We start from the raw sequence: 12612 nt of genomic DNA, 5'->3' as shown, positions 1-12612 counted from the left end.
ATACTAGTATGATGTTTTGCAAAGCTGGAAGTTTACAATGTCATTGGCAGCTTCACTTTCTCTGCACAGAGAGGTGAAGTGCAATTAGCCACAAAAACTGCTTTTGCCTAGTTTTGTCTATTGGTGACATTAGCTTCCCACACTTTGCTATTTTTTTTTTTTTATTGAAATGGAAATGCAACGAAGAGATTTAGTCACCTAAAATGGTGGCGGCAACTCCTTCTTACATGATATAATCAGAATAGGAAGAAAAGTACTGTAAAATAAAAGTATCACCACCGGTTTGGAAAATCTATAACGGTGTTAGCTAAGAGAGTAAATGAAGTCCGGAGAATTACCATTACATCCAGAGTATTGTAGCATTACACACATAGTCCCTTCATTGAACTCAGTGGGAAACTCACTGGAATAAAAAGTATCGAAGGCAGTGAAACCTCATCTTATTGTCAGGAGTACTACTACGGCTATATCCAACGCAGCACGGTTTAGATGGAGGAAAAGCGTGTGCAAATTGTTTAGTGCCAATGGGGTGACACTAGTTGTCATATTATGTCGCTGCTTCCCAGGTGTGTGTGTGCCTGCATTTGTCCCAGCTCTTGTCAATGCGTCCTTACCTTGCTTTCTCCGCCTTCACTTTGATGCTGCTGCTGCTGCTGCCTCTTCTCACACTCTTGAGTGCCTTCTTTCTCTGGGTTTGAAAAACGCGTGCTGCATCGCATCTGTCGCAGTGCTCTTTTAGTCAACGCTGTATGCGCCGCGCTGCTGCTGCAACAAGACTCCACTACACTTTTGCATTTGATGCTCATGCGCACACCCTCTGCAGGGACTTGAATGCTGTGTTAAACAGCCACTCTGCCTCTTTGCAATTACTTGCTGTTGCTGCTCTCGCTATTGCTGCTGCTCTGTCGCTACACCTCTGCCGCTGGCGAATTGTGGCCTGATTTGGCTTGTTTTGAAGTGCGCACATTTTCCTCTTGGGGGACTTTAGCAAATTTTTACACAATTGTAGAAGGGTACTGTTGCACATCACAATATTACTCGATTCTCTCGTAACACGTTTTCTTCTCTGCCTGCTTTTCACTGTGCTTTGGATGCCTGATGATTTCGTTCCTCATTAACACTCCTAGCGCACCTGCGATTTGACACTCACTCGTAGTTTTTCATGTTAGCTGTATCCGTAGTTGTTTATTGTTAACCTTTAAATCCCTAGGTGCTTGCCTCTTCTGCATTCAGTCTATTAAATATGAAGTTTAACTCATTCTTGCTGCCAGGCGTATCATCAGTATTCAAAGATGGGCTTTGACTTTAACGTTTCCTTTTCCTCTGCTGACTAAAGGGCAGCATTGCCTCTCGACTGACTGCGTCTGGGTACCACCCGTTCTGTGTTCCCTGTGATAAAAAATTGCTTCAGGTGCACCCCTTCAGTTCAGAGCTTTCGAGTGGGTACTGAACGTGTCCGACGAGTAAATTGCAGCGCAGACATTGTTGAGCGTTGTTGCAAGAAGTATTGACTAGTACTTTAGTGGAAGGGGAGGTGCTGCCCTCTACTAATGGAATGCTAAAAGAAGGGGTTAGAGTTAAAATGAATCTCTGGACAAAGGGCAAACTTTAGTTTGAAGAGTTCTGTTCTGCATATTTCAGAGCTGGAGTACTCAAAATTGTGGTTGCATTGTCTGTAATATGGACAATGCGCCGACAATTCTGAATACTGTGGATGCATTGCTTTGCACTGCACTGTTTGAGTACAATGGATGATGATGCGCCTGTGATAAGGATGATGCATCCACAATGACCCAGCTGTGTATGTAAGGATGGTTAAAAATAGTTTAGTTGGGCTGTTCTTTGCATGCTTAATAAGCTTGCTCATTAGGATGAGAACTTGAACAACTTTCATTTATGCTGCTGCTTCGGCCTACCCTTAGTGCATGTTTCTCCTGCACATCAGCGCTGTTTGATGCACAGCGTTTGCTTCATGCACCAATTGTGCAGTATACATTTGTCTGTGCCACACTTGTCACAGCTTCTCGTTTTGCTCCTTGCTCTCAGGGCCACACTTCCAATGGACAAGGCGGACAATGCAGTAAGTAATCTCGCCTTCTTCTTCCCGTGTGACCTCGTGCTAAACGTTTAAAAAAAAAAAAAACATGGCAAATTGATTCCTCGGAAATATGCAAGGTGGAGGAAGGCTCAGGAAAGGAGAAATTGTCGACTTGAGCTTAGCACGAAGCTGCAACGAAAACCTATGTGCATTTCTCGAAAAAAAAAAAAAAAGCTTTGGAAGTTGAATATATGTCCTTGTAGTCTTGTTCAATATTGCTGTGTTTGAAGCTGATTACTTTAGCCTCGCTCTTCAACTGAGTTAACTCAAATGGTACAGTGAGTGCCCTGGGAAGACATTGGTCCCAAATTCCATCCCGGACCAAGACAATTTTTTTTTAGGCTACGACACTTGCTTTTTGAGAAACCCACATTGGTTTCCTTTGTACCCTCGGGCTACTCTTGAGATGATGACAGTTTTTCCCTTTTGTCTTTAAGACATTTGCCTAGCACTGTCTCTACCTTATGCTACCTGGTGTCAAAACTTGGAACCTGATAGCCATGTCACGATAGCCTAGCTGAGGCATCGAGTGAAGCCAAGTGTCTTATACTCCATTTCATTCGTAGCAGGCAATGCTATGAAGGCTGTAAAGATGCTTCTATCCGCTTGCATTTGTGACCAACAAGTAGTGTGTCACATATGAAATAAAGACATAGGGCATCCGTTACGTAACTTGACATAATGTGAAAGTGACGCTAAAGGGGAAAATATTTTTAACTGTATTAGTAAATCAACCTCTTACAATATATATAAAAAAACACTCTTACTGTGAAGAAGGTGCCTGGTAAGCCAGAAAAGGTGTAGAAATGAAAAATAGGTGGCAACGTTGCCTTGAAGTTTCTGCACCAGCTTGCTGTGATGTCATGGGTTTTGACAGCGTCTGCTCGTGACGAGTTAAAATATATTTTTTTTTCTTTTTTGGCGGGGGAGGGGGTATAGATAGACTGCATTGTATTCTAAAGAAGCCAGACTGAACTTGGCACATTTAAATAAATTTTAATGAGCTACAACAGCTAAAATTTGAAGAAGAAAGATTGTGCAGATAGCTGGTTATCCAGCATCGTTTGGGGCTCTTATAGAGTTACCAGATGCACCAAGGTGTTTGCGTGACGCAAGCAGTGTGACAGAGCCTGTCTGTGACGGCAGGAGCAAAACAACCGTGACAGCAGTAATATGACAGCTATGGCATGATGACAGTTTTGTTCTTTCTCCAGCGGAGGAAGGTTACAACCTGGGCTCATGCCGAAGGCAGTGAAATGTTGCACAGCACCTTCGTAGCACTACCTGCTACAAGGAAAGCACTGGGGCATGTGGGCCGATCCCAAACGCTGTGCATTCTAACACAATGTCTCAAAGCGCTCGCTGCTGTGGGGCAACATGGGAGAAACTGGCACACCCTTCGCTTGTGGCACACAGGAAAGAAGGTGCTAAGTGTGGCCGAATGGAAACTGGGCACGCTGCAGTCATCTCAATAGGCTAGTTCACATTGGCGCGAGAAAAATATGCGTGCGATTATGGCTTGATGCTTAGATCATTGGGCTGCTAAGCTTGTAGTTAAAAAAGTTTGATCCAACCGTCGGACACTTAAATTTTATTTTAGGAGGCCTGGAATAAGGCGAGACCGCAACTTACCTGCCGCAGAGTTCTTGGGAACAGCCAAAGAATGCTTCGCATTAGTACTTTGAAATCTGTGATGTCACACTGGCTTACTCACGCTGGGCTTTCAGCACGAAATAAAAAGAAAAAAAAACTTTGTCTTTCACTTTCTCATCCGATTATAAACCTATTAAAGTGAAATTAGTGAATACGGAGTTTTCAAAGAATAATTTATCAGTCTAAAGAGATGTAGGTATTTCATTTTAGTGGGGTACCTCTTGCTCTTGCGTTGCAAAATGAGACATAATTATTACATAGAAGGCACCATAGATGTGTACCTATTTACCTCCGATCAAGTAGAGGACACCTTTTCTGCGATCAGTGGCCACAGTGCACCGCATGCAATCCCAACCTAAGCATAGTGTGTTGCATACTGGAAGTACAACAGTGCACAAATAGCACGTGATTTGACATAACCATACGTCCACAAGTTGTAATTGTAATGTGTGAAGTAGTTATTTCATAATTTCACAGTGCCCGAGATAAAAAAGCACCTGCACTTGAGTGACACTTTATGACTGCATTACTTGTTCAGCTTCTGTTTATTGCTTACTAAATATGAAATTGAGTATAGATAACCTTAGGTATAGGTAACCTCCCCGTCAGCGAATGGCACTGCATTAACTTTTTTCTTTTACCTCGTAGACAACATGTGTCGCAAAGAAAAAGGAAGTGCAGTCAAGCCTCGTTATAGTGAACATGGATATAACAAATTATTGGATATACCAAAGTAAATTAACACACTACTTGCCGATATGAGTACGCAACGAATATATTCTTGTAATGAACGTGTTTTCGTGTTGCATGCAACTTCGTTATACCAAGGTGCAACTGTAGTTGGCTGGTTGACCGAAAAGAGTATTTTTTTGTAGAAGGTTTATTCTGCATGGTGATGTCATGTGCTGCGGCTGTTTATAATAGAAGCTTTTTTGCCACAAAAGCAGTGGCAAAAGAAAAGTGCTAGGTGTCTTTAGTGTGTGACCTGCAGCTGAGAATTTCAGTGGACAGGTTGGACCACGGTATCTCAGAAAATGCTAAATATCCAAGCAGCCTTTAAAAGTAGCCCATAAAACCGTATATCGCAATGTTGTTCGCATATACCAGTAGAGTCTGGAAATGGCAATACCACGCTGCGTTTTGAGGCTGCGGAGATATTCAGCTTTTTGTCAGATCCCTTGGTTCGTAAACGTTTTTGGTCTATAGTACATGCATCATTTGATTATTATTGCATACATGCTTTTTTGCAATCTTATGAAGGCTAAGTTTCATTATACATTTCCTGCTTGCATAGTTTTGAACTAGATTTGAAAGGCAACATGTCCAATGCAAGAAAGCTGTGCACATAGACGCCCTTTTATAACTTTATTTGCTTTGCCGACAGCAAGCATTATATTTTCTTTCTTATTTAAAGTTATGGTAAATTTCTTATGAAAGGGCTAGATTCCTTGAGGTCCCATCGGCTTTAGTTCAGCAATCCCAACATGTGTGCTGAACTTCATAATAAAATTGATTAGTGAATTTTACATGAGTACATGTATTTTCTAACAATTACTATGCAGTTCCTAATGATTTCTGCCACAAACAATGTGCTGATGAAAGAAAGAACCTCTGTTTTTGAAATACTGTGTGGTCTTTAAAGATAACCTAAAGTGTTTTTTGAAATGTGTGGTGCATGCATGAGCACTCACGCAAGGCAGGAAAAGTGCGAAAGAATGAAAATATCAAAAGTTCGATAGACGTCTGATAGACGTCTGGTAGACGTGCACGAATCGAACAGTTGCACCTGGTCCTCCTGATGACAAAGGGGTCAATGCGGGTCGCCAAGCTGTTGTCCGCCTTGTTTGGGACAGGAGGTACATGAAATGTGGCAGTTTGCTGCGTGACTATGGCGTCGGGTGTATCTCGCGAGAGACGAGTGCACCAGCCAGCTGGTGGTCAGACAAAATGCATGTGGTGGCTGAAAACATTTGTGCCAAGCAGAAGAGCTATGGCTTGCACCAACAGGCACTGCACCACCAAACAAGAAAATTGCAGTCTTTAGAGAGTTTTATTTTAGAATGTTGACTCTGAAGTTTGGGGCCCTGTTGAGTTTTCTTGCTCACCTGAACCAGGGTAGGCAGGAATGGTGAGCTTTAGAATATGGCCTTGTAGTCCTGCTTTGTGTCTTGCACTTGTGTAGCCCACTGTGGCGGGAAAGGAAGCTGACAAAGTACAATAAATAGTATAAAGGGAATGCTGTACTAGGATTACAGTACAAAGCAAACAATCACAATGCAGAAACACGGGCACAGAGCGAGTGCTGACAACTGTTGCTGCTAAACAGTTGTCTGTAAGCAGTGTGTCATGTTTGTGCCCTTGTGCCTGCGATGTGACTGTGCGCTTTGCACTAAATTTCACTTAAGTAATGCACCAACTAGCTTAGTTCAAGTATACAAGCCAATAGCATGTGCTGCAGACAGAAGTGCGGCTATGTAGCTACGACGAGCATCTGTTGTGTAGATGTTGTTGCTGACCCCAGTGCAAGAGAGCACAGCTTGTCGGTGCGAGTGGTGCAAGTTTGGAGACACGATAGCCCCATGAAGGAAGTGCTTAGGGATTCTGTCTTGAATTGCTTGTGTGCTTTTAAAACCCATTTTGCAGGGAGGGAAATGGCTGCTGGGGCCCCTTTGTGCATCTGATCTTGTAGTGCTCATATTAGCAACATACCAAAGGTAATGGAAAAGTGGGTGCAACATTTAAATGCGATAGCATCACTGGGCTCACAATTAGAGGTTTATGTCTCCACATGGTGTTCATCTGTGCTTGTCGAAACACCAAAAAGATGGTTTTTGTGATATTTTTTCTTTGTTTGTCATTTGGCCATTGACCTGAATGTCTGCGTGCAGACAAAGAATGCATTAACTGCTGAGCCATCGTTAATGTGCTGTGGTTACATTTTTTCCATAATTTTTCCAACCACATTTTTTTTTGAACCACAGGTAACCCTATCAAAAATATGTATTATTGGTAATGCTATATGAGACAGTAAATGTAATAACAACTGGCAACCGACACTTTAAACGTGATGTGATTGTCATGAAAGGATGGCCTATGGTTGCAGCCAAAAAAGTGTTTCAGACACAAGATTATTCTCTGTCCTTTTGGAAGGTGACAGTGATGCACCAGATTTCTATTTTACTGACTATATTTAAACTCAGATAATATGTGCCTTTCTAATGTGATCTATATGAACAAAGGTGAACTTGGGAACCACACTCTATCCAACTGCACGATTTCATTTCACTGGCATACTCTGGTATTACTAAATTGGCAATAATGATTGGTATCTGTATCTTTGACAATAAAAAAACAATACTGAAGGTTGTTGCGTGCATAGTATCCATAATGTTAATGTGTACTTGTAGCACATGATGGAAACAGGCAGTAAACAAGCATTTTAGATGACTTGGACACAGCAAGGATTATATGGCTATGTGAGTCTAAAAGAGGTAAGTATGCCAAGGTACAGGTGATGACTGTATTCAAAAGCTACGTATACTGCTATCGACGCAACTGGCGATTCCATTGCCAACCTGCTCTCGCATGTCTTGTAGGAGCCGTGGCCATCGGGTCCACCACACGAGAATGGTCATGGTGTACACGACAGCCGAGGTGACGGCAACGCTGCCAGGGACGGCACATTGGAGGCCATTGCCAGCACGACGAGGCTACCAGCCACAAGTTACGCCATGCTCGAGACCGACATCCTAGGAGACAGTCCAGGTGAGGGCAGAGGGGAGAACAAGATGGCAAGTTGGTCAAAAGTCATGGCGATCAGTATTACTTTGAGGGAACAGTAAAGAGAAATAAGCTGCATTAGTTAATTATGCTTTTGCTATCGGAAACCGACCGCTCTTACCAAGTGAGTGGAGACTTGATAAGCGAGAAAAAAAGGGTGGTGACGCTGCCCTGTAGCTCCTGTGCCAGCACACCGTGACGTCGTGTATTTTTGTTAGTATCCGCTCGGGTCTAGTTATCTGTTCACCAGTACAGGACTATTTGTAGTTGACAATAAGAGGAAAAAATGGAGCTGGTCAGGCCATGTAATGCGTAGGATGGATAACCGGTGGACCATTAGAGTTACAGAATGGGGGCCAAGGAAAGGGAAGTGCAGTCGAGGACAGCAGAAAATTAGGTGGGGGGATGAAATTAGGAAATTTGCAGGTGTAAGTTGGAATCAGCTAGCGCAAGACAGGGTTAATTGGAGATCGCAGAGAGAGGCCTTCGTCCTGCAGTGGACATAAAATATAGGCTGATGATTATGATGACAGATGAACTATATTGCATTTTAAAGGTACGTAAGTCACAGTCTTGGTTTTGAATGCAGGTCGTGATTTTTAGAAACGAGTATTACTGTAAATTATTTAGGGTATTCTGACACTTGGCACCATCTTTTCTAGGGTTTAGACATAGCCTCTTATAAGCTTTCATGCTTGCCGATCGGCTACGAAACCAGTATGAGCCAGTCGTTGTGGCTAGCTCTGGACCTCGCTGATAGGTGACACTGTGATCCAAGAAATGGAACAGATGACCCTCTTGGCCTGAACGCTGTTTACGTTGAGCAGCATCGTCATTTCTGCACACCTTTTAAAATCTCAGACAATTTAAGTCAGCATCTTTAAGTTTGAGCACGCGCATATAGCGCATACGACAGAAGGTAATGAATGGCTGAAGACGTTGAGGCACCACTTATTCCTCAGGAATTATATTTAAGGCTTTAGCACCTTGCGAGAAGGTGGCATTGTCACGAAAATCTTGGCCAAGTCATGCTTGTTCGTGGTTTTCATCGCATAATTCATGAATAAGGGCCTAAAAATTGGTGACTTTGGTAATTCGTAATATTTGTCTACTGCAGGGGTTCTCAGGTACGTTCATCCCAGGGAACCCTGCTAAGCTCCATAAAGTGCCAAGGAACCCCCCCCCCCCCCCCCCCCCCCCCGATTTAACCGAATTATCGAGGGTATCAAGAAAACAAACAAATGCTGCACTACGTCAACACGCTTTTATTTACTCAATGAATCGTCAAATCTTGTTTCTATTTAGCACAAGACCAGTGCGGAAGCTGAAATTCTCTTCATCTCATGACTGATTAGCGCTAGCAGCGGCGAAGGCCTCGCGACATCCTTCGCGGCGCGCGTTTTCATCTGAGACGCGCTTTGCACCAACGGGCGCACATCCCGATTATTTTTTCGCCACTCAGCTGCTCGCCAACAAATTGTCCGTCCATCGCGATGTAGCCAGTGCTTTTTATCTTTGACAGCTTTGCACTGAGTAAAAGCGAAACTACTGCTTGCCGCAACCGCTGTCGACGAAACCGCAGCCGCTATCGACGCGATCACGGACGGCGATCTTGCGGTTCAGAAGGCAGGCGGCTGACGCACGCACCAAGTCAAAACGAAACTACCTTTCGCTGCAAGAAGTGCGGACGAAACTGCGGTCGCTATCGACGCTGCCATGGGAGGCGACTACGCAGTTGTGAAGGCACGCAGCCGATGCGCGCATCGAGTGAAAACGAAACTACTATTTGCCGCAACCGCTGCGGACGAAACTGCGGTGGTTATCGACGCGATCAGAGATAGCGACTACGCACTTACGGAGGCACGCGGCTAGCCGCCAACGCGGTGTTACGCGCGGCGATAAACGCAAGAATAAAGGCTTTAAAGGCACAATTAGGCACGAAGCGCTTGGGCGTTGCTGTCAGTCACGTGCCGCGTACGATTGCCGCTGAGGACCACGGCGATGCGGACTGCGCCGCTTTGTTTCGGTTGGACGCTACGCCATTCTTGCTCTTCTGCGGCGCGCATTTGCGGTGCTCTGCGTTTTTTTTTTCGTTTTTTTTCCCCTTCAACGTAAGGTCAGTGCGCACGCTATTGGCACCTACCCTATCTACAAATAGGAAAAAGGCGCATGGTGGTAAGTTACGGCCTCCGAGATTCAAGTGCGAAAGCTTAGGCACGCTGCCCGTTCTCAGAGGTTGGGTGGCTACAAGCTGCTTGCGTATTTATTGCGCAGTTCGCGCGTTGCTGTTACGCACTGTGATGTGCTTTTTGACACTCGGGCATGGGTATTGGAGGTTCTTTGGATCAAGCGCACCTCGTGTTCGCCGTTGTAGACACTTGTCGGGAGCGGGACCAGGGAAAATTTATCAGTGGCTCGCGGAACCCCGAGCGGGGGCCTGCGGAACCCGTAGGTTCCGCGGAACCCACTTTGAGAACCCATGGTCTAGTGCATCGCAACACACCTTTGAGTCACCAGGGAGTAATGTCTCTTTGATACTTCCAGAGAGATGGCACAATGACGTATCAACTCTGAAGGAATGAACGTTTTTTCCTCTTCGTTGATTTGTGGCAAAGACGTAGCTTGTAGACTGCAGAAACCCATGCCACTGTGAACAAGTGAAAACTGAAAAATGACAGATTGAAAATGTCATATCAGCGTTCCTTTAGAAGTGCCACGGTAATTTCTGTCCTTCCCATTCCTCAATATTCCTGTCCCTGGGGGTGCATGCAATGGAGACCCCTCGAAGTAGCCCAGTGGCTATGGCATTGCGCTACTGAGATTAAGGTCGCGGGTTCAATCCCAGCCGTAGTGGCCACATTCCGACGGGGGGTCGTGTGCCATGCATTGGGTACACATTCGAGAATCTCAAGTGTTCAGAATACTTCGGCTCTTGCCTCGTAATCCAAATTAACTACGACTTGCCTCAGAATCAGGTGTGGTTTTAGCATGTAAAAACCCCAAATTTAAACCCGTCCTTTTTTTTCATCCGTTAGAGGACCACAATGTCCGGGAGGGCAGCGTGACCCCAACAGGGACGCTGGAAGGGCCCGGGGCAGCGGAAGAGGAGACCCTTTCCGAGACGGAGGCCCCCTCGAGGGACGCAGCGGGGCGCCCGGAGGCCCCACCGCGCAAGAAGGAGAAGAGGCGGTCGCACCTGGTGCCCAACCTCCCCGTGGTGAGTGGACACATGCATGGGCAGCAGCGATGTAACGTAACGAGAGCAGAAATGGGCCCTCTGGTGGTTAGTGCAATAGTAATTGTGCGGACTCTCAAAGCGAGTTTGGGTCATCACTGCTGTCGTGCTGATCTGGTAACGTGCTGACAAGTGGGTCAGATCATAGACAGTATTCGTGGTTTAAGTACAGGACAAACAGTTGTCCTGTCTTGGTCTTCCTTGTGCGCTTTGTTTGCACTTTAAACCGTCAATTGGGAATCATTTGACGGAGGTTAGAGTAGTCCAAAGGGGGTGCATTGGAACTTGCGACAGTGGCGAAAGAATGCGTGTCAGAGCTGGAGGTGCACCTCGGGAGACGGAGCGAACCTCATATATCATACCGGCACGTGAGGGCGCTTTTTGTAGTCACCTGAAGAGTTGCGTGATGCATGATGTCATGCTCCGACATAAAACAAGGCAGTTCTTGATGGGCTCTCTTTGTTTGACATGGCTCAGATTTGTAAGCCTACATCCGAAGAGCGAAAAGCGAATGTGTGATGCACATTCAATGTGTGCAACAACACACATTGTTTAGCAGCATTCTTGCAAGTGTGCTAAAAGCGACTACAGTTTGCTGGAGATTTATGGAAGTCGGGCGAGACTAAAGGTAGTTGTGGCGACTTAAAGGGGGGCGATACCATCGAACTGCTCATGCTGACCTTCGGTATATGCTTACCAAAGGCTGCATAAATCTGTTAGGGGTTCCTAAGAGTTCCTTAGGTATTCCAGTAATTTGCTGATCCAACTCGTCTTGACCAATCCTCTTTCATGTCCCTTCAAACAAAGTGCATCACTTGAGTTAGCATGAACTACATGGTTTGTTTTCTTCTGTTTCATGAATTCTACCTTGGACCTCAGCAGAAGCCCGTAAGCAATGGCCTTCCGCCAACGCCCAAGGTGCACATGGGTGCCTGCTTCTCCAAGGTGTTCAACGGCTGCCCCCTCAAGGTCCTCTGCAGCACCAGCTGGATTCACCCCGAGACAAGGGGTGAGTCTGTTGACGGGGGCTAGGGGGCACATGCGACGTTCGCAGCTGAAATGGTGGGTAGGGGCATGTGACATTAGGGGGGAGGATGTTAATCACCCATTTGCCTGGGTGTTGGTTGTGTGGTAAATGGAAATGGAAAGGGATTCCGAGAAATTGCTTAACAGCCAGTAGGTCATGGGATAATCTTTCTGTCAGGGGTGCGTTAACCCTTTCCATGGCAACTTTTGTTTTTCTGGAAAACCACCAAACTTTTCTGAGTATATTTATGCTACATTCATTGTGAACAGCTTTCATTACAGTAAAAGCTCGTTAATTCGAATTTCACGGGGACACTTATCGAGTTCGAATTAACCGAAATTCGAACTAACGAAAGTGATTATAGAAAGCCACATCTGATGACAAAAACAAGGTAGAGCACCTCTAGGTACATTTATTTGCAAAAAAAGTCCGTAATGGTTTTCTGCTTTTTGCCTCTGAAAGCGATTGCTGCTGCTTTATCTTCCAGAGCTCGAATGAGCCGGAAAGCATCGTCTTCGCCTTCTTCGAAACTGAAGAAAAGCCGGGCGTGATTTAGTCCGTCCATCACCTGTGCCAACGAAGGTCGTACCGGTGTTTCACCAACATCATCATCATCATCTTCATCATTCGCGTCGTCATCGTCCACGGCTGGGTTTTCGTCTTTGCCGACGACTTGGGCGATGATTTCATCATCGGTCACGGCACCGCACACCGCCGCGCAGCTGTCGACATTCACGTAGTCGCCGAAGTCCACATCGCCGAGCACCTCCCGTACATGAACCGGAGCGCGGACGTCCTCTTCAACTTCATTTGTGTCTG

General features: G+C 45.4%; 1 protein-coding gene across 12 annotated transcripts in view; it reads left to right on the top strand.

The window, feature by feature from the left end:
* The window catches only part of LOC119458380 (mitogen-activated protein kinase kinase kinase kinase 5), a 153861-nt gene that overhangs the window by 120503 nt on the left and 20746 nt on the right, over positions 1–12612 (top strand). For 10 of the 12 annotated variants that reach the window (XM_037720213.2, XM_037720218.2, XM_037720216.2 and 7 more), the window contains 4 exons: positions 2047–2080; positions 7348–7516; positions 10567–10748; positions 11646–11775. In XM_037720213.2, the coding sequence (XP_037576141.1) occupies positions 2047–2080; positions 7348–7516; positions 10567–10748; positions 11646–11775 (515 nt within the window). The remainder of the gene's footprint in view (positions 1–2046; positions 2081–7347; positions 7517–10566; positions 10749–11645; positions 11776–12612) is intronic. The other 2 variants (XM_037720214.2, XM_037720217.2) reach the window with 1 other exon arrangement.

Source organism: Dermacentor silvarum, chromosome 7 (assembly GCF_013339745.2).
Source record: "Dermacentor silvarum isolate Dsil-2018 chromosome 7, BIME_Dsil_1.4, whole genome shotgun sequence".
In the NCBI taxonomy this organism is placed as follows: Eukaryota; Metazoa; Arthropoda; class Arachnida; order Ixodida; family Ixodidae; genus Dermacentor; species Dermacentor silvarum.
This window is presented reverse-complemented; position numbering and strand designations above follow the sequence as displayed.